General features: G+C 39.1%; 1 protein-coding gene across 1 annotated transcript in view; it reads left to right on the plus strand.

The window, feature by feature from the left end:
* The window catches only part of ABCC8 (ATP binding cassette subfamily C member 8), a 73733-nt gene that overhangs the window by 26446 nt on the left and 24750 nt on the right, over window positions 1–22537 (plus strand). The window contains exons 11-21 of the mRNA XM_072039289.1: window positions 4283–4323; window positions 4632–4777; window positions 9152–9257; window positions 9476–9586; window positions 11274–11349; window positions 11440–11545; window positions 15309–15344; window positions 16481–16516; window positions 19386–19484; window positions 20348–20432; window positions 21637–21717. Of these exons, the coding sequence (XP_071895390.1) occupies window positions 4283–4323; window positions 4632–4777; window positions 9152–9257; window positions 9476–9586; window positions 11274–11349; window positions 11440–11545; window positions 15309–15344; window positions 16481–16516; window positions 19386–19484; window positions 20348–20432; window positions 21637–21717 (923 nt within the window). The remainder of the gene's footprint in view (window positions 1–4282; window positions 4324–4631; window positions 4778–9151; window positions 9258–9475; window positions 9587–11273; window positions 11350–11439; window positions 11546–15308; window positions 15345–16480; window positions 16517–19385; window positions 19485–20347; window positions 20433–21636; window positions 21718–22537) is intronic.

Genomic DNA, 22537 nt, shown 5'->3' on the forward strand with positions numbered 1-22537 from the left:
TTCATTGACTTCTGAGACCAGATTTTCTCTCTGGGGAACCTGAGCTTTCTGTGCTTGTGGAGTATTTAAGCATAAAAGAGAATTTAGCTGAAGTAGATTATACATGTATAACGGTAAACTGTGTTCTACACCCAGAGCAGGGTACATGGGCTCCTTTTGTTTGCAGGGCTTCACATTGCATTAAATCCTATTTATAGTCAAAGCCACAGGTTCAGCTGTAGGACCAAAGGAGCTGTACAGTCTTATTTGTTTTTTAAATCCTCAGAGTTTCATTTGTAACAGCTAGGAAAAGGCATATTTATCCTAACTGTACTGAATATTCTGTAAAGAAATAGTGACATGATAAATAAGAAACTGTATTATTCTACACAATTCTGAATACATACTATTTGAAACTATTGAAACATTCTACGTTTACATTTGCATTTTTATTTGTAATATTTACGTGTCTGTAAGGCACCACAGTTTTTCAGCTGGGGTAAACCAGTACTACTTTATCATATGCACATCATTTTGGCTTTTAAAGGTTTTCTCTAATGTCAGCCTAGGAGTTCTTTGCACCCTTTTGTCTGTAGCAGAAGATTGACTGGTGCTTACAAACTTGCATGTTAGTGTAGATTTGTAGAAACTTGCAGATTAGTGTAGAGATCATAAATACAGGAGAATGTGCTGTTATTATTATCATAAGTATAAATGGAACGATAGGCATAATCAGCACAATGTGTGCTTGTTGATATAATAGTAAATTTAAGATTTCTTTTTTGTGATTAAGATAATGCCAGAAGGTGACCAAGATTTTGCAGGAAGGCAGACGTCCTAGAAGAGTAAGAAAACAGGAGAACTTTATGTATTTTTAAGTGCCATTTTGAATGGGCTCTGGAAATCTTTTTAAGTATATTTAGCTATTAGCATGAATGGAAGAATGTGGTTGGATCTGCTTCTATTCATGAGGAACAGATTTGTATTGGATTACCGAAAATATACCTACAAATTTCAGAGCACTGTTGGCTAGACCACAAGAAAATTCCATTTCAAGACAGCATGAAATTTGGATCTCATCTGCCTCGCCCTTGTGCCTGAATAGAGATTGTAGGTGTATAAATTGTTCATATGTACTAAAAGAGCTGTTATAGAAATTTGCAGTCATTTTAATGAAATGTACCCATCGGAATCAAAACCGGATTACAAAATTGATAGTGATAACCTCTTGAGTTTCAACAGTGTATTCTTTAACTGTGGCCAAGAAGACTTTCATTTTTTTTGCAGTTATTATTAAGATTATCTTATGTTCAGCTCTGTAGGTTTATGTGTAAGGGTATATATTCAGGAAAGGCAGAGAAAGCAAGGAATGGTTTTCCTATTTCTGTAAATTTTTGTCTAATCTGTCAGAAAGTAAGGAAATCCAGGCTTTCTCACAGGAAATTGACAGTAGTTACTATTCTAAATGGTTCACATATCTTACAGATTTTTTTTCTAGTTTTCTATCTGCCTTTTCTAATAACAAAGTACTTTGGACAGAATCTAATTGGGGAAAAAAAAATTTAGCTGCAAAATCAATCCATTTTAGAAATTATTTTATTATACTAGACACTTCCATAATTGAAAACAAACAAACAAAAAACTAACTAATAAACCAGAAATTCCAGTGGCTCAGTCAGTGCTTGTTTACTTAAAATAAGATGTCCTTGGATGTGCCTGTGATCTCACATAACAGCAAGATTCAGATCAACTTCTGGGGAGCCACCAACTGACCCATGCTGTCATAACCACAGCAGTCTTTGCCAACCCTACAGTATGTTTAATCCCTCCAACTTCATCTTTGGAAGGTATAATCTCATACTGCCAGCAGAAGAGCAGGGTCCTTCTCTTGGCAAGTTTATCAGCTTTGGGGTTTTCTCTTATTTGATACACACATAAAAGAGAAATCATGTACTGCAGCAGCCTCAAAGGCAAACCACAAATGCAAGGATTTAGTAGAATTAAGAATTCCACAGGTACAGGCAGAGAGTTTTTGTTTTCCAATCTTCCTATGCTGTAACTACTTAAAGTTTATACGACGTGTGACAACTCTGCAGGAGAAGCTGCTTTGTATTCCAACACAGAAAAGAACATTTTTCTCAGAAAATTATTAACATTTTTCTAAGGTGGGTAGTAAACTATGAGTTTTTAGGCTTTAATACATGTTTGTCATTCATAGAATGGCTCAGGTTGGGAGAAACCTTAAAGGTCATCTAACTCCAAGCCCTCTGCCATGGGCAGGGATGCCACCCACTAGTCAGGTTGGCCAGGGACCCATCCTGCCTGGGCTTGAACACCTCCAGGATGGGGCATCCACAGCTTCTCTGGGCAACCCATTCCAGTGCCTCACTACTCTTACAGTGAAGAATTTCCTCCTAATATCTACTCTAAATCTATCCTCTTTTAGTTTAAGATCATTCACCCTTGTCATATCATTATATACCCGAGTAAAGAGTCATCCTTCATCCTACATCTTTTTTATAAGACCCCTTTAAGTATTGAAAGGTCACAATGGGGTCTCCTCAGAGCCTTCTCTTCTCCAGGCTGAACATCCCCAGATCTCCCAACCTTAAAAGTTTTCAAAAGGGAAGCTTTTACCTCAGGAACCTATGTATAAATACACCTGTGTTTTCAGTCCCATCCGTCAAGGAATTAGAGCTACATGAAATAACAGACCTATTGTATTTATACTTGAATTGAGTTTACAACTACACTACAGGATTTATTAATAATATTCAAAACGTAGGAAGAAGGAGTCTTTGACAGTATGTTAAGTTATTTGTGGAGTTTGTGCCCAGAGAAGGATGGTCATACATTCCACTAGAAGTATTTGTGGGCCAAATGATGGCACTCCACTTCAGATGAAGAAACCAGCAAGTGCTTTTCCTGCCTGACCTTTGGCTATATCTGACAGCAAAAGAAGAACAGGCAAAGGTGGTTTGTTTGTTTTAAAAAGTGACTAGTCTCTTTCTTTTCTGCTAAACATGTACTGATCTTTTAATTCTGTCTTATCTATATATTCCGTAGTCTTTCTCTGTATTGTTCACTTCGTGGAATAAAATTGAGCAAAGGTCAAAATGAAAGGATGGATGGTTAGATAATATTCTCACAATGTGACTGAGTGGACAGCAGTGTGGGACAAGACCATGATTCGGGTTCTGAGTCAGGCTTCTACTGGGGGAGCTGTTTATTTTTGTATTGTCAACCCATATTCCTGCCCCATCTCAAAGAGATCCCTGTACACAAATTTTATTTGCTTCCTTCTCCCCCCTCCATCTGTTTAATAAACTTGAAATGCAATAGTGTATGAAGAGCTATAGTAGTGAATCCAGGGCACTGTAACAAATGCTGTTCAAGGGCAGGGAGGAAACTGGCTCGTTGTCTGCATTTTAATAACACAAGGCCCAGCTGAAATTGAAATCAAAGCTCTGTCACACTTAGAGTTAGAACCTGTATCAGTCTCATGAAGGTATTAATAATCTAAGTAGCCAAGCCTGACAAAGCAAGTGTAATTATGCCTAACTAAATGGAATAAACCACCTAGTTCAACTCTCTATAGCCTCAGTGTGTAGAAGCGCAAGGTCCTGCACAGGTTTCCAGCTTGAAGTGTGCTAGTGTGCTCGGAGTTTCAGCCTTCTGAGCTAATGTGCTTAGACTGATACCTAGTTAGCAGCTTGAATTAGCTACCTTAAAACCAGCCTAAATGTGGCTATCTCACAATCTGTTAGGTCCTTCTAACAAAATAAGTTACGCGCACAAGGTCAAAAAATAACTTGGTGGAGACTGATGTGCAAGCCCCTGCAGCTTTGCCCTTACCACAAGCCCATCTGTTCCTTAGCTGAACTGGACTCTAGCTCTATCTCTGTAGCTGTGGATCCATTTTCTCTTCTGGAATAAACAGTCCAAGTTGTCTGCCAGACCTCGTATCAGCTCAGCATTTTTGTCCGCCGTGAGACAGAGACTTGTGAGTGCCCCACGCCTGATCTCTATGTGAGCTGAGCACACTTTAAAATGCATAGGTTGGTCATCTCTTCTAGGGTGCATTGCTGGGTTCTGAGTAACTGAAGAGCAGTTGGGTTTTGAGGTAACTGGAGAATCAAACTGTAGGTATTTAAAAGAATGCTGTGTGTAAATAGTTGTGCATTTTTGCTATGTTAAGCATAGAAAATATCATTATAAGACAGTGTTAGTTAGTAGTATTTTAATCTTTATCTTGGCTGAATGGGAATTGTGTCTAAATGTTCCTACATGTTTTCCTTCACAGTCTTTATGAATGCAGCAATACCAATTGCAGCTGTACTTATAGTAAGTATGGATTTTTCTAAGTAACTTTAATTACAACCATGCTTCCAAGTGTAAGTGATGTGGAAATGAGGAAGAAGAAGGAAGGGATGCAAAGCTCCTGCACGTTTGCAATTCCTCTGGGAGAGAATGGAAAAAGCCTGTCTGCAACCAGTAACAGCAAGGAGCATGAAGCGCTTCTCCAGACTGTTAAGAGAACAAAAATTGCAGTTCTTAAATAAGAGACATTGAATGAAATGCTTGTGAAATGCAAGGTCTTTGTGCATTTCCTTTATGGCTAAATGCTGATGATAACGTCTGTATCTTTGTAGACATTTGTAGTCCACGCTCATCTGACAAGAAAGGCTGACTTCACCCCAGCTGTGGCATTTGCCTCTATCTCCCTGTTTCACATTCTTGTGTCTCCGTTGTTCCTGCTCTCCAGTGTGGTCAGATCCACTGTCAAAGCATTAGTAAGGTGAGAACTGTAAAATGAATGTCTTTGTTCCCATCTCTCTGACTTTTGAAGCTATGGCTATTGTTCCGTCATCCAATTAAAAATTTAGAAATAACATGGCACCTATTTATCAGTGGGTTTTGTAATTTGCTTCCCTAGCTTTTGCCATGTGCGTTGCCCTTGGTTGTAGCATGCAGGCTGGTTTCTTTTGCTGGTGCAGTTGTCACAACCAATGTTTTATGGCCTATGGCTACTGCTTTGTTACGTGGAACAGGCTGAGATGTGCCGGTACCACATGCAATGCGTACGTGGTAACAAAAAAGGAGGTGAAAGCTTACTGAAGATTTCATTTTGTAACTTACCCAAATGTTTCCACCCACATGAAGCATGTAGAAAGGAAAAAAGATAATCCTAGAAGAACCTGTATTTCAGTGTTCAGCAGTGCTCTCCCACCAACTGTCTATGTGAGAGATGGCCTCTTGGTCGAGAGTTAGACTTAAAAAAACAAAAACAAAAACAACAGAAGCCAAGCCACAATGCTGTAGACACAAAAATTGCAATGTTAAGTGTAGGAGTAAGCTGATGACTAAATGTCTCTTCCAGACTGGATGAATTTTGACTCTCTTATGAGCACATTAGCCTGCGCATACAAAACCTGAAATAATAACCAGTACTTGAGTCTTTTTTTTGGTATAACTCATGTTTCACTGGAAGTTTTTCTTTGAATATCAGCAAATCTGTGTTTAAAAAAAGAAAAAAATCCAATACTTTCCTTATTCAGTGTAACCCTACACAACTGATAAGGAATGAGGAGAGAGTATGGGCTTCTTACTTTATTATACCTACTTGTGATCTCAGATATAGCTTGTCCAAAGTATGGGGCAGATAGCTGTATTAATTGCCTAGCTTAATTGCGTTTGTGTCACTTTGGAGATGTAAAGGAGACTACAGCAGGAAGCTGATATTGCCCTCACTGTCTAGAAATTCCCTGACGGTGCAAAGTCACAGCTGCATCCTCTCTCATAACACGTGTGAAACCTGAGAGCATCAGTGGCTGGCAGGAAACATTTTGCAGGCACCACGGTTGTCCCTAGAGCCATGGCAAATTGTCAGGCAAAGATTGCAGCCAGTAAAGTATCTGGGGGCCAATACTGGTAATGGGCATTTATTTTGGCTTGTGTAAGGATTTTTATTTTTTTTTGTCAACCAGTTCTGTGCCTGTTAATGCCACAGTATCAATGCCAGAACAATTAGTATCAATCAAGTATTAATTGTTGCTAGCCATGAGTGATTCTGCACTTAGTTTCTTGTAAGCAGGCTATTGCCCTGGCATTTGGAATGCAGGCAGGAGCCCCCTAGTTAAATTTGTGTGACAAAGCTGACACGAGCCCTGTCTTCTTGGCTATCTGTACCTGAGTAGTTCACTTAGTGTTCAGAGTGCATTGCTCCCAAGTGCTACTGGTGCTGCTCTGCATGGGTCTTCTGCATACCCCAACCTTCGGTGCAGTCCTTTGGAAGCACGCGTCAGATACTTTCAACCTGTGCAAACACGTGCTTGCTTAAATAGCTTGGGAAATGTGAAAAAGCAAACAGATACTAAAAAGCTGTGTTTGGGCCAGTTGAGTACAATTAATGTTATACCTGTTGTTACACCTTGCTGCTAATAACTAGCTGATCAATAGGATCAGATAAAGGTAATCTAACTTTACAAAGCCATAACTGAGCTTTTGTTAGGCTGAGATATTCTAATTGGTTTTAGCAAGCGTTCAAGACAACTTACCCTGTGCTGACAGAAAGGAAGCAACTAAGTGAAGCAGCAGATGAACCAGAAGTGGAACCCGCATGCAAAAGGATGTTGAGAGTGTGTTGCTGGCTTTGCATCTCAGGCACTTCACAATCACTGCTCTGTTACCGTTGGCCAGAATCTCTGATGCCAGCTGCTCATAAAGAGAAGAATCTCTACAAATAAACTTGTCAGTGTCTTTTTATCCATACATATGTGCCCAATTGAAAAGCATCATCATGGATTGCCACTGACACTATTGGAACAACACTGGGATTCTTTCCAGTGATAGAAGAGACTTAAAGCTTATGTTCTACATAGGGTCACTATAAAATTTCCAAGTTATGGGGTTAGGGTGTTCGCTTCTGTTGAGAGAGGGAACTGCTGAAAAGCCTTTATGAAGGTAAGAAATTCTGTTCTCTCTGAAAAGTACTTTTAATACATATTTGTGCTACTGAAAATTTCAGCAGCCAATTGATGTATTTCTTAAATGTGAGGTCTTCAAGGACAAAGACTACAGTGTACAATTTCCCATCAGCAAAGGTCAAGTAGCGAGAGTGGCATTATATATTTTACTGGCTTTAATATGAAACTGCTTTTTCAGTCAGCTGTGCAAATAACTGTGTTTTAATCAATACCTCTAGTGGGTGAGTTAAAAATAAGTTCCTCAGTGGAGATACTGGAATTCTGGTGAAACTGCTGTGTCAGCTGGAGTTCTGCAGAGAACATACTTGTTTTTTAATTATTATTCTGTAAGAGTGTAGAACGGTGTGACACCCTGAAGTGCGAGCTGGTGCCTCTAACAAACAGTTCTCTCTCGCAGCTGTAAGTCACTGCATTCCTTCAGTGATAGCTACAGGAGCAGCAATATTGGATTTAAGCAGAGAATTAGGCAGAGTGCTTGCAGGGAAACGTCTTGGCGTTTTGAGTACAGCCACCTTGCTGCACAAATCAAACTATCCTGCGGCTTAATAAAGGTATTTATTAAGGTGTTATAAAGGTGTTTAGGTATGCATGTTGCAAGAATATGTTGGATGTCTTTTCTTCTTCCTTTTCTAGATCCTGGAGCAGATACAGAGAGGGCTTTTGTATCTGATCTTTACAACTTTAGAGCAATTATTCAAATGTCAATGTAGTTTGCCTGTAAAGAAAGTAGGTGCAGCTGCATTCCAATCCCGTGTAGGCAATAGCTAAACCATCATTTGGTCCATTTAAAGACACTCAAAATGTTCTGTTAAATGTCTGGCTCGTTGAACAAAGAAAGTCAAGATCATTCCTATCCCCATGTCCTAGAGCTTTGTGCAAATAGGTAAGAGTATCTCTGAGGCTTCTCATTTCTTCTTTTAACAGACCTTAACATTAAGAATTTGTGGTCCAACATTGGGCCTGAATTACTTACTCCTTACTTAATCCTCGGCAAATCCACCCGCAGTGGATTGACAGAAAACCTGATGAACAAATTCTTCCCCAGGAAGGCCCTTGCTGCCCTCAGTCTCTGCTTACAGTGCTGTGGTCCAAGCACTGCTTTTGCACCAGCAGAGCATCCCGTGAGGCTCTCAAAAGAAATTAAATCTCCTTCGGAAGAAGGAATTCCCAGTAGAGGAAAATAAATGCTGATTATTAACTATTATTTTTTAACTCGCATACAGACAGGCAGGCAGATTGCACTGTGCTGCGGTGGCATAGGCTGCCTGTTGCTTTCCAATTAGCTGTAGGCTAAATATTGAAATCAGTTATTTCAGTCATCCTCTATAAATTTATTCTTTAAAATTTTGGGCCTTCCATCACTTTATAGTTTTGAATACTGATAGTTAACTTATTTGCAGCTAATTGAGCCTCTTTGACACTAAGTTCAGTGTTCAATCCACTTTACAAATTTCATTTGCTTGCCCTGTGAGTAGATTAGACATAAATTTTATAAAGTCGGGTAAAGAGATGAAAGTGATGTTATACTCTGTTAAATATCATTAAAAAGGCACATTATCTCTTAGTTAATTAAATGTTAAACAGCTTGGGAAGATTTTGTACATTCTTCTTTGGGGCTGCTGTTAGCATTCCTTTTCTATCTCATGTGTTGAATACTCTTCTGTTAAGGTATGCTCCTTTTTCATGTTATCTCATACACTTCATATTCCTTGTAAAGGATTGATTTCAGCTCATGGCATACAGATTTCTTCAGATTCCTAGTGTTTGTTCAGGAGAAATGGCTGTGCAGTACTTTGGTAACATAAATGACATTAATTCTACTTCTGCACATCCACTGCACTCCACTTCTTCAAAACCATCTTTGGCTGGGGCTAGTCTTTGTCACACCAAATACCTGACAAAATCTTGTGTAATTTATCTGGTGGCATCAGAAGAGGAAAGACCTGAGAAGCATTTGCATAAACCATGGAAGAATCATAGTCCTTAGTAGGCAACAGAGCATGTTTTGTCAACTTCTATGCAGTAACATCTCATGAAACATTTTCATAGACCTGTAACAAAATGGAAACAGATAAACCACACAGCAGACAATGGCTGAAGTACTTGAAGGGATTCTCTGCAATAAACATTAGAGTGAACAAAAGTTTTGCATTCTGGATTGAGCTGTAATTCTGTTTCCCTCTCAGTGTGCAGAAACTGAGTGAATTCCTGTCAAGTGAAGAGATTGGAGAAGAGCATGATAAATGTCCAGAGCTAAGAAGTGCAGATAATCACAGCAAATACCAGGCAGTGGTGAGTAATAATGTCTAATTGCAGGTGAAGTGGGTAGTCGTGTGTACCCAGAGTAGTTTTTCTGCTTTTCTACTTCCTTCTGATTATTTTATGCAATTGCAAAAACTCATTTCAGTACCCTGTACTACATAGGTGATAACATGACTGCTCATGTTTAGGGCACTTTGCTGGTACCGCCACCACTTACTGTGTATTTTTGTCTTTCTGGTTTTTCACAGCCACTCAAAGTTGTTAACCGCAAGAGGCCTGCCAGGGAGGACTGGAACAGTTACAGCTCTCATACGAGAAGACCAATTAATATCACAGAAGCAGATGATTTTTGTGTAAAGGTGATATGAAGGTCACTCTAATAACAGTTACTATGGCTCATTAATAGTCACTTTTGTATTCTGATAGCCGAGTTTCAAATTCAAGAAGGAACTTCTGACGTGAAGCTGTCAGACGCTTGTACCAAAGATTAATCTCACCTTTCTTTCTATGCTTTCCATTCTCAGAACTGCCTGCTGGCCTTTATGTTGTGATTAGTTATGTATATCCCTCTAGATTTCACTCAGCAAATTTACACTGGCAATGTTCACATTATTAGCCGTGTTTTCATGACAAGAATTTCCAGCTTCTTTGAGGAAAAGTTAAAATTGTCGATGCCAGTTGGAAGACTGATATTTTTGATTATCTGTAGAAATGGCCAGAAATAATAAAAATCCTGATGGCTGTTATACAGATGATGCTGTTTATTTAGGAAGTCTACTATTACATTTGCATTTCTGGCACAAAAGAATGAATAATTCAGTTTCGTGGGTCTAAGTGGGACAACTGGTTAGTGTTTCCAGGGTTCTTTGGAGGCTGTTGTCTAACATCCTGCTTTGGTGCGGGAAAGTGTAAGGGCTATTGATGTTGGGTGGGGAGGAGGAATAGACAGGTAGATCAAAAGATCAGCCTGGAGTGATGACAAAGGAGGGCCAGAGCAGTAAGCTCTGAGGATGGTATTTTTAAGACCTTGAATATCTGAGGACCAGATATAATCTTTGGCTCCATCTGCTGACATCATTGTCACCGGCTGCACTTGGGGCCAGCAATTCTGCAGTTATTGGGTGCTGTCTGTCTGCAGTTTATTGCCCCTGAGGGGGCACTTTTTGAGAGGGGATTCTCTGGCTGGTTTCGTTAATCTAGAGGGAGCAGTGCAATATTTTCTTCTGCTTATTCTTTCAAGTTTGTTTGTTTGTTTATTTTTTCCAAGATAAAGCCATCATTTTTTTCTCCAGTGGAAGTTAGCTCCAGGGTAGGATAGAAGTGTCCCATTCCACTCTTTTCTCATGTCAAAAAATGTTGTACCTTATGTTGCTGGAAGGCTTTGAGAGCTTCAGTGCTTCTGAAAAAGCGAGAGAAGAGAATGCTGTATAAATACAGATCTGTAAAATTGTCTCCTCTCCCATTTTTCACAGTATCCAGTGGAAATCTCCAGTTAAAATCCTGAACAGACCTGTGCCTTGTTGGTAGTCTTTTTAAATAAAAAGATGGCTTATATCCAAAGAATACTACATCATCTGAGAATCGTATCAGAAATATAAAGGAAAATATTGTAATAGGCAACAACATGCAATTTTTGAGGACAATTCTGCAAATCAACTCAGAATGCAGACCATATAATTGTGTTATATACTGCGACGTGTCTAGACTGACATTCAGTGCTTTGCAGAGTGCAAACCGTGGTCCTGTATGTAATTTAGTCATCATTTCACTTATTTTATGTGCCCACCTTATGAATGACAAAACAAACACTAAAGATCAACTTTTTCCCCCTTTTCCACAATTATCTTATTGCTGTGCTTTCTTGAGTTCAGAGATTGTTGCACAGAATACAGACCTCTAGAAAATCAGTCACTTGAAAACCTGTTTCCTTCACTGAGTAAAGGCTAACTGCTCATAATAGATGTGTCTTTATACCTTTACTAAAAGAAAAAAAAAGTCAGTCTAACGCTGGTTTTCTGTTTCTTATTTCTCGCCATCTTGGCATAGATCACAAATGGATTTTTCACTTGGACGCCTGAAGGTCCTCCAGCATTGTCCAACATTGATATCCGAATCCCCCAAGGTACAAAATGACATCAGATATACAGAGTAAGATGCTTTTTCACAAGCATTTGGAAAATCCGAAGCTTATGTGTGTTCCCCTCTCTTGCAGGTCAGCTAACGATGATTGTAGGACAGGTTGGCTGTGGTAAGTCATCTCTCTTGCTAGCCATACTTGGTGAGATGCAGAAGATCTCTGGCAACATATTCTGGAGCAGGTAGTACTATTTAAAAATTCAAACTTGAGTTGAGTAGTAATGCACAAAAGACCAAAATTCTGTCCTGGGAACCTGGTTTGGGGATCCAGGATTTTATAGGTGCACAGGCAAGAGGAAAACAACTTACCCTAATAGTAGGAGAGCACATCAGAAAGAACCCCCTGCCAGGCTCAAATGATCCACCCTTTCCTCTTGGTGGAATAGATGCGCATTTGGCACTCCAGCAATGTTACGTGCATGAAATCATACTTCAGAAACAGAATTAAGTATCTGAAATGTTGTGCTGCTACAGAATGGCATTTCTACTTTAAGGCTTGAGCAGCAAGATTTTGAACAGCACTGTTAAGAGGCACCTCCTCACTAGGAGAGGTCCTTGGCTGTGCCTCTAGATGTGTGCTCCATCCCAGCACAGGTCTAATACGTGAGAAATGGAGAACATTTTATAAGTGGCAGTGATCTCAGGATATACCCCCCACAGGATCATCCTGCTTAATTTGACAAGAGGGAGATGGTCACGTCCTTCTCTCCTTCCTCAAGGGGACACAGCAGCTGTGCTCCAACAGGCAGATATAGTCTGTACTTCTGTCTAACTTTTGTCCTGGCCATGAAGGGAGGAAAAATGCGACTAAACTCCAACAGCTGTGCTGCTAGGGCTTGCTCTTTTAACCCTTACACTAAATGGCAGATTGTATAATGTATTGCAACTCCTGTATGTATTTTCTGGGAATTGCTGCCATCTCTAGCCCATTGTCTGATCTTTACCTTCTGGGATACAATTATTTGTTGATAAAGCTTGACATAATCTGCTTGAATAATCTGAAATTTATGGGTAATCAGCAATTATTTGTTGGTAAAGCTTGACGAGGTGCAGACGAATCTAGAAAAAGAATTTTATTTCAAAATGAATGGGAAAGAAGGAATGGCAACAATACAACCCATAGTTACTCTGATGGACAGAGGGGTATTGTCACCTAATGTTTTCTGCACTGATTTTGAAACAATTCTCAAAAAATTCCTGGAATGCTTGTAAAGATATTATTTATATTCAGCCTTCATGGCTAAGTCAGTCACCCAGCTCAGAACTACGCACAGTTTACTAGTACAAGGGAGGAGGGTCTCCCGTTTTATAGGTGGGGGAAATGAAATGTAGGAAGGTGACCCCTGTGGCTTGCGAAAGAGAGAAGAACAGATGCCAAAGTTCTGGAATAGGGAGATGTACCCATTAAAACAAACATCCCTAAACAGAAAATCAGAATATGGCTAGGAACAGTACAGAATCCCTGCAGCCTTATTAAGTGAACTAATTTCATTTCAGCAAGGCTGCAATTTTTTATAGATGACATAACATGATTAAGAAGTGTAATTTGAATGTCTGATGCTAAACTAAAACAGATGACATGATAGTTCTGATCAGACTGTGTTTTTAAATAGCATTTGTTTAGAAGCATGTGTTTCACAACAGCGTAAAGGTCAGAATGGGTTTTCCTATCTTCTGTGTGTGCCAAAGTATCACAAGGTAAAATTCAGTTCTTATCACATTTGCTTTGCTATCTGTCAGATAAGTGTAAAGGGACTTGCAGCTGAAACAATCTTAGCACTGTAACTGCTGGCTGCACTGGGACAGATTATTTTTGTCACTTTCCAGAGCTGCTGTGATGTGTAGTGGTCTAATCAGAGTGATGGATGTATTCAGTGTAGGCTGCACACCTGTGTTGTAAAGCTGCCAGATGAGAGCTCCCTAATTTGATAAGAAAATACAAATGCCTGACCAGGTACATGCAACATTATCCCAGATCCAAGGCGAGTGATTTTATCAAGTAATCACCAAACCTTGTAGCCTTAGCTCATCCAGTAACATGTATCACCAAAATCAGTAAAATCTTTGTTATGTTTATTTCCTCAGGATGAGATAAGTGCTTAGATGTTACAGAATAGTCCCGAATTATTTCATTTCACATTTCCTTCCCCTTCCTTTCCTCCAAGGTCACAGCTATGAATGTGAAGGATATATCCTGCTGACATGTCACTCAGTGCTCAGGAAATCTGGGTTCTATTCCTGGCCCTTCCCTTGGTCTAATGGATAACCTTGGACAAGTCATTTCCCTCCTCTGTGCTTCCATGCTCTATCGATAAAATAGGATTAACTGTATATCATCTTTATTTGCTTCCTGTAAAATGGTTTATTTCAAAACCTTTAAAAATTACAGTAATAATTTGTTTCTGGACTAGGAAGTGGCTAATTGAAAGTTAGCAGTGGCTCATTTTTTATTGTATTTAGTTATTTGTATTGTAGTGTGTGCCTAGAAGATCCAACTCAGATTACTGCCCACTTCCCAAAGCAGGCTGAGAGCATCTGTGGCATAAATATTTTATAATACTGCTAGAGATTATAAAAATAGAGAAATCATTATTTACATTCTGAACGCATAGTAAATAGTATCGATTTGACTGGTTACTGAGTAAATAGTAGTGTACCCCATGCTGATTTCTTCTGGGTAGTATCACACTTTAAATAGTGCTAGTTCGAGTAGTATAAGATACTAGTCTTTTTGGAGTAAATAATATCAGAAGGTGGACCTAAGGGAGAAATATTTTGCTCAACATTATGTCATTTGTTTCTAAACAAAACATATGCACTCAAGTGAATCTGGAGTCCTTATAATGTGAGAGAAGTAGTAGATTCATCAAGGTTGTTCACAGTAGATGAACAACCTTCTTCCTTCTGTACTCAATGTGCAGTTGACTGTTTCCATCAAATGACAACATATTGAAGTGATCTTGATGCCTAAAAAGAACATAGATTTTTATAAAGATGCATCTGTTGGCGTTTTCAAAAACTTAATTTGATTTTATTTAAATGAATAGCTTGGTTCAGTACTCTAACCTTCAGAGCAAAGGTACTAGTGTGAGCTGGCTCTCATATTCTACAGTGAATTGAATTTAGATACAGTCACTGCTTTACTATGCATTAACTTTTTGGAAGTGTCTCAAACTGACTTTTTAAACTGTGGGTATAATTCTCCTGCCTGGGGATTTATGAGCAAGTAGTGCTAGCATAAAGTTAATGAGACTGTTCCCTTTAAAGCATGAAGAGCTGTGCTCCTCCTCATTTTGTTTATATCATTCAAGACAGATTTTTCATTCTTTTTCAATGGAAGCGATTTTAGCTTCAGTAATAAGGACGGTCAGTCATCCTGTCAAAGAGCTGCGTCTGTGAGCATCTTGGCACATGCCGAAAAGCAGCAAAACCAAAAACTGTTCATCCCTCAGACCTGCCCACGCTTCCTCACACAGACACAGCTCCAAAGACTAGTGCTGCTACAGCGTGCAGCATGCTGAAGTCATCTGATTTGGGCTTCAAACTAACCTGTTATAGGAACTGCAAAGGTGCAGCTACTGTCATGGAAAAACAGTATCACAAATTATCTGTTGGTTTTACTTGAAAATGTCATCTTTTTTAATGGAACTCCATTCTTATCACGTCTGAATTTTTCAGGTCTGTCAGCACTTCTAGGAAAGCACTTCTAGAGGTGATTTTATTTGTTGAGTCAAGTTAACAAGTTTATAAGGAAAAAAATCTGCCAAGTTTTTGACTGCTAAAATCAAGGCAATTTCTGAAAAAGGAACAGATGCTGTGCTGCAGCTCTGTGATAAATACTGTTTGCAGTCTGTGCACTAAGTGGAATATAATAGTTTTTCTTTCAGGGGCAGATTGCTTTTGCTTACTTAAGTAAACAATCTTTGCTTTCTGTTTGTGATGCAGCTGTACTTCTGACAGCGAGACGGGGGAAGATGTCAGGTATGGTATTATATGCAATTATTGGGCTTTCTACTAAGTCAATCACAGTAGAATCATAGAATGGTTTGGGTTGGAAGGGACCTTAAAACTCATCCATTTCCAACCCCCTGCCGTGGGAAGGGATGCCTTCCACTAGATCACATTGCTCAAAGTCCCATCCAACCTGGCCTTGAACATCTTCAGGGATGGGGCATCCACAGCAACTTTGTGCAAACTGTGCCAGTGCCTCAGATTAAAGACTTTCCTCTTAACATCTAATCTCAGCCTCCCCTCTTTTAGTTTCAAACCATTCTCCCTGCTGAAATCAGCAGAGGAAAAAATGTCATCTGGTGGTCTTTTTATTAACTTGATGCTAAAGTGCATGTCTTCTGGCCAGAATATTTTCTTGTGAAGCGCCAACTATTTTACTGCCTTTTCTTTGGATTTATCATCTCTTCTGTCCTGCTTAGCATGCTTTTCAGATTTGTTACCTGGCTGTCAGACTGAGTCCTGCAAAATTTTGTTCCCATCTGCCTGTAGACAGAGGGACTTTCATATGCCTAACAGCAAAATGTCATGGTAAAGGGTTCTTGGAAATCTCATAGTTCTTCCTGCATAAGAGAGACTACAGTTCATGGGCTGAGTAAAAGTGAAACTGTTTGAACCCATTAAGCTATAAAAGGAATATGATCAGAATTAGACATTCACGTGAAACCATTATGAGGATGTAAAACAAACAGTAAGATAACATAGAAAACAGTGTGGTAATCATATTAAAAAAAGAAAGGAAATATCAGACTATATGAAACAATTGCTTGCATTATCATAGAATCTGGGAGTCTTAGTCATGTTTGTTATATGCACTAGGATAGTGGTTTTGTTGCACTACCATCCTATAGAATATTTTGGTGCCCTCAGAATAGAGCATTTCGAGCCAAAATGTTGTGAGGTCTGGAGCATTTTCTCATAGGTGCTGAATACTTGCTGCAGTATTGTTTAAAACACTTGTCAAAACTGGAGCTTTAACTATGCTGGTTTTAGATCAATATCACGTAGTACAGAGCTTCAGCATACTTAGCAGAGCTTTATTTTTGTTACGCAGTTATATTGTTGTATTTTTACTTACAGCAATAATAACCTGTGTTTATCTTCTGTAGCCCAGAGAAAGAATCTCCTGTTGAGATGGAATTCAGGTATAACTCTTTAAAAACTAATGTGAATAGTCTTCAAAAGTGTCTGCTTGTAATGAGTTGCTCCTCTTTAGAAGCCAAATGGTTTGTCTCTGTCTCTGTGTACGCAGCTGCCATGAGATTTGGGAGAAGTAAAAACAAGCAGGTGACCCTTGCCATTTAATACTGGCAAAAACATATGATTTTGAGTCATTGTTTGATACCAGAAATTCATGAACTGTGCAAAATAATCATGATAAAACTGTAGTCATCAATCCAGCACACATAGGAATGGCTTTGCAGTGTACTATTTCCTCCATCATTGTAACTTCATTGAAGTGTGTCTGTTTTCCTTTAGAAATTACCAACATTTCAGCCTCGTTGCTAGGTTTATTAAGGCACCAAGATACACACCCGAATGTCCAATTACTAGTCTTTTTTCAGTGATCTTGAATACATACCGAGCCTCCTGGACTTACAAAGTGAAACGTGAAGATAGATCAGTAGCTTCAAACAAGCAACCTTAACAATGTTGTCTAAATTAATTGTAACAATGTTGTTCTAAATTAATGAACTGGGTTGATCCCATCAAAACACTAATTCTCCAGGGAGCTTAGGGAAGGTTTCCTTGCTTATTCTAAGGTTGGATTTTGCCATCCGTCTCTTTGTGATAATTAAGAGGCTATGGTCATTTTATCATTTGTTATCAAAGGAGAACAATTACAGTCCACTGATAAAAATATGTTTGTTTATGCAGCCCAGAGGTAAGAGACTATTACTTGCACCCGCATAATAAATTCCTTGTAAGTCTTTGTCTGCTAAGCCATTTATTTGCATGAAGTCTTCTGAGCGCAAAATCTTCGGTAGATTCATGGCAGGCTTTCAGAGAAAGCGTTGCACACTCCATTTCAGAATGTTTTGTTCTCTGGACGTTTGACACTGTTTATTGTACTGTTTCAGTAGAAATATTGTTTGGCTGCCTGTTTACTGTACGAAGCACTGTAGATGTGCTGTGTATTCCTTATACAACCAAGCACTTGCAAGCTCCCTATTTATGCCAAAATATGACCTGCCCTGATTATCCAATTTGCACCTAAGATTATGCTAGATGGGTTTACTAAATTCTAAATTTTTAAACAAATTCTGGCAAGTTCATTGCTTGTTCCCAAATTCCTAACAGTAATTAATTCTCACTGATTGCCTAAAAGCAGAATTTTAGCCCAAGTGTGAATGATGTTCCCAGCCATTGTGCTGGTTCTCAGCAGGGAGTGCATCTTACAGGTAGTACCTGTATCTTTGCTGAAAGGAAGAACACATTTTACAAAACTTTAAAAACTTTTTCCTCAAAACTTTGCTAATATTTTTCAAAAAAAAAAATTAGATGTAACTTTTCAATCACTTTGAGAATTAATAGTAGCAAAGGCACGGTTTCAAGCAATAAAAAGAAGGACAAGGGAATACATGTTCGTCTTGGAATGCTCAAAGCAATTTTTTCTCAATCACTGAGATGAGAATTTCATACTAATTGAAAAAATGCTTTCCTCCTGGGGCAGAAATGAATGCTCTTTGAATTAGATTTTGAGACTACAGGCTGGGCTGCATAGGGGATTTTTTTTTGTTTGTTTGTGTTTCGTTCTCCTGTAAGAGAATTTATAAAGCATAATTAAATTCTAATGAGCGATTGGATATTTGAACTTGGAAGCACGCTACCAGGATAGCATAACTGTGTGTTCTTTCAGGTCATCAAAGAAAATTGGATCCTATAATGGTTTCTAAGCAAACTTGGTGAAAACCTGAAAAAATGAGCAGGGCAAGTGACCTTAACTCCTGATTTAAAAAAAAAAAAAAAAAAAAGATAAATAAAGCACCCGGTTTGTTTTGTCAGCTCCTTGTTTGAATTGCATTCTGGTCCAACTAGACAGAGGCTGCTGTAATTAATGGCTGTCTAGCAGACAAAGGCTATGTTTGGGTGAGAGGTCGTATCTTTTATTGGATTAGCTGATATAGCTGGAAAGAAACGGGATACACTTTAAGGCATATGATCCCTCTTTTGGCCCGTTTATTTGAGAAACAGTGATATGCCAATGGGTTTGTCCATTTTGTCCAACAGTATCAGTTGCTCTAATTAAAAAATCATGCCTTTCTCCCAGCTCTGCCGTTAGAGGTCCTTGGTAGCATAGATAGCCACAAAAGCACTGCTACCTCAGGAGTAGGCAGATACTTCCTAAGTAGCAATAAGAATAACACATACGAAATAAAACGTGCATGGGGAGATCCTGTTGGCCATTCTCTGGTAAGTTGTTCCTTTTCATGGTACATGATGGGGGCAATTCCACAAGGGTAAATAGCAAACTTTTTTTTTCCTGTGCTCTCTTTACTTGTCTTCACATAGACATAGAAAAGTGTTGTACATGGAATCCTTCTGACTCAAGTTCTCCTCGTAGTGGGGAAAAGAAATGTGTTTTGGGGGAGAATTGCCTTTGCGAATGTGTGGAGTTGTTATATTTTTTTAAATACCTTAAAATATCTTTTTTAAACACTTCTCCTGAAAGGTGTTGCCTAAGTAGTGATTTTTATTAGTCTATCCAAAAAGAGCTGGGATTTAATTTTTTTGTCCTGCCATCTGCATTGCTCAAGAAGCAGGTTTATGGAGCTGGCCTCTGCAAAGCCCACTTCAGAGCAGAAAATGGGGGAACAAACTGAAATTCAAAAGAACCAACTCTTGAGATAGGTGAACAATTGCAGTATTGTTCGAAATTGTCCTAAAGAACAGAACAGAAAGGCAGCGTTTTTAAAGATTTAGTACAAATTTCTTCCTTTACAAGAAGAATGGTTTCTAATTACCCCTACTGCACTGTTAAGCTGGGAACTCCTGGTTTGTTTGTTTTTCCAGGAAACGAGGATCGGTAGCGTATGCATCACAGAAGCCTTGGTTGCTCAATGCAACAGTGGAAGAGAATATCACATTTGAAAGCTCTTTTAACAAACAGAGGTAACAGGTTTCAGCACTGTTATGTGCTTTACTTTTCTTTTAGCTAAATAATGGTGTTGCATACTCCTCCATTCACACGTGGGTCTCCATCTCACTCCAGCATCCAACATAATCCACCTGCTGGAACACAACAGAAGACCCTGAGGCCTGGGTGGTCCCCCTTTGACTGTGCTTTTCTTAAAGGACACAAGAGAGAGGGTTGAGACTCACTTGACCTTAAGCATGGAAGTGTTTTCATTTCCATATTTGCGCAGCATGCAGTATTTTCTTTTTATCCCAAATTGACAAATTTTAACTTAGAAGAATATTAATGGTGTGAGAGTGGGAATATTGTTCCTTAAGATTTCTACATCTGGTGTATCACGAAGGACTGATGGGTTATCTTTTTATTTGTAATTGACCAAAACCATTCTAAAGGATTCAAAAGTTCTTGCTGGTATTCCATTCCGTGCCCCCACCCACCACCCTAGAAAGAAGTTGGTTACTGTGTATTCACATCCTACGCACATTTTTGTTTGTTTCTGTCGTCCTTGGACATAGAAGCAAGAAAGGCTCTGGGCAGAAAGAAAGTTAAATGCTAAACAATAAAAATTCACTATGGGAGAAGTTGTTCTTGTTTTGCCTGGTTTTAGCTATTAAATGTATTCAGCTGGGAAGCTGACCTAAGATGCTTTTTCTTAGCCGAAATGGTATTTACTTGCCTGCGATTGAAAGAGATCCCATTAGAACAATTAGTGGCTAACAAACACGTTTTCCACTGTGTGATTTTTCCAGCTGGTTAATTTTTGTTCCTTTGCAGGTAGGAAATGTGCTTCTTTAGCAGTATCTGTGTGGATTTTGTGTTACCTTTTTTGTTTCCGCAGGTACAAAGCAGTAATTGATGCTTGTTCCCTCCAGCCTGATATTGACATTCTCCCTCACGGAGACCAAACCCAGATTGGAGAGAGGGTCAGTAAACAACTACGGGCTTCTATTTTTGTTTTAAATATGTAGAGTTTTTTTATTATTTTGTCAAGTTCTTAAAATCTTACCGGTTATTTGGCAACAAAGGTAATCTTTTAGCTAAGTGTACGTTTGGGTCATTAGTCTGAAAGCTTGTTGCTTGGTAAACATAGAAACACTGTCATTTATGTGAGATGCCATGATTTAAATGTGCTGCTATCAGAATGTTTGACTAGTTCTGCAGACAGTGCATATTTTGGTTTCTTTGTGAATAACCTAAAAATAAATAATTCATCGATTTTTTAGAGCACCTTCATTTTAAAAATGGCAAATTGTTTAATAAAGAGCAAACCAAGCCTTATCGCGTTGGGGAAACTAGAGCGTGACGAGAAGGGAACCAGAAGTCACAATTCCATAAGCAATGTGCTCTAACATTTAGCGGCACTTGCACACACACAGAACCAAACCTAACCAACAGCAACCACCAAGGATACGTTTCCATGAGTAATCTCCACACTGGCTACCATGTTGATTTGCCTTAGTTCTAACAAATTAATTGTGTCACTAAACAAATGTGGGTTTTGGCAAAAAGGGTAAAATAGAGGGGTGAGAAAAAGAGGCAGGGAGCAGAGGTGGTAGCTTCTTTAGCAACAGTATTGGCATATGAGAGCTTAAGGTGCTTGTGAAGCTGCGCCCGGATCATAGGAAGGATAAGTAACTTTTAGCAGGGTGGTAGCAGGACTAAGGGGACAAAACAAGTGCAGTAGCAAGCACATAATGTTCATCGCAGCGTGGCCTGATCTCACAGCTCACAATGACTGGCCATAGTAGCTGTGGTACACATACGGTATACAATGGAACTAATACAGTGTGGTGAAATAGAAGCATAAATTAAAAATAGGTTAGTCAGACTTCAGACTGGAACTTTTGAGTAGAAGGTTAGTTTAGACTGCCTACAGAACATCTATGCTGCCTACACCATTGTGTCACCGCAAGCCATTACACATTTCCCACCCCCTGTTATGTATGGAGCTCACAGTCCTCTGGCTTCTTTAACAATTAGTATACTGTGCTCCTAGCTGAATTGCAGGCCCACATTTCTGAAAAAAAAAATCTATTTTTTTTCCTAGATAATTCAATCAGAATATGAAAATTTTGTTGATGTTTTTATAATTGATTGATTGTGGTTTTTTTTCTTGCTTATCTCCAGGGAATTAATCTGTCTGGAGGGCAGCGCCAACGTATCAGCGTAGCGAGAGCACTTTACCAGCAGACAAATGTTGTGTTCTTGGTGAGTAGGTGCCAGTATGCTTATGCTGCAAACAGAAGCACAAGATGTAAGCATTTAGAGTATTTCATGGATAACACACACTGAACATTGTGCTTCACTGAGCTGAGCTAAATGCCCCCTGTTTATTTTATAGCTGTTGTTAGCTAGACTGCAGGTAAGAAGAATTTTGCAAATGCTGCAGACAGGTGGATATTATCATATAAATTGAAATGTTGATGCTTTCCCTCTCAGTCTGTTGAAGTTTCTTTTTGAGCCTTGTGCTTATTTTTTGTTACCAAAAATTTAGTAGTCTCAGCAGTATTTATAAAATTCCTAAACCGTCTCAGGCGTAAATTAATGTTGGCCTGTGTCAAAGGTGTTTCCTTTCTGCAACAAACTAAGCTTTATTCCCACCCTGAACTGCTCTTCGTATATCCTGCCCAAACTTCAATAGAAGTACTAGGGAAAAAGGAGTGAGAGCAGTCTCTAAAAGGTAGGTAGGAAAACAGATGCATCCTACGCAGTCTCTACTAGTGAGCTTGCTGGCTTTCCAATTAAGACTTCCTTCTTTAAACACTGTTTTCAAGGAGCTTTGAATCCAGCTTTTATGACAACCAGACATGAGAGTTACATGGGATTAGTTAGAAAAGCCACGCACATTTGAAGTCATACCTAAAAGTCTGGGAGGTTACGTAGAGCTTTCCCTGTAATTGGGGTGATCATGATGTGGTGTTTCACAGGCAGGGCATTTCAGGCAGTGATGAGAACGCAGAGGCAGAGAGCAGCTGGGTGCTGCAAGGGCTGGCATTGGACCCTAACTTATTTTTTTCCATTGTTGCTT

Source organism: Anas platyrhynchos, chromosome 5 (genome assembly GCF_047663525.1).
Source record: "Anas platyrhynchos isolate ZD024472 breed Pekin duck chromosome 5, IASCAAS_PekinDuck_T2T, whole genome shotgun sequence".
Taxonomy (NCBI): Eukaryota; Metazoa; Chordata; class Aves; order Anseriformes; family Anatidae; genus Anas; species Anas platyrhynchos.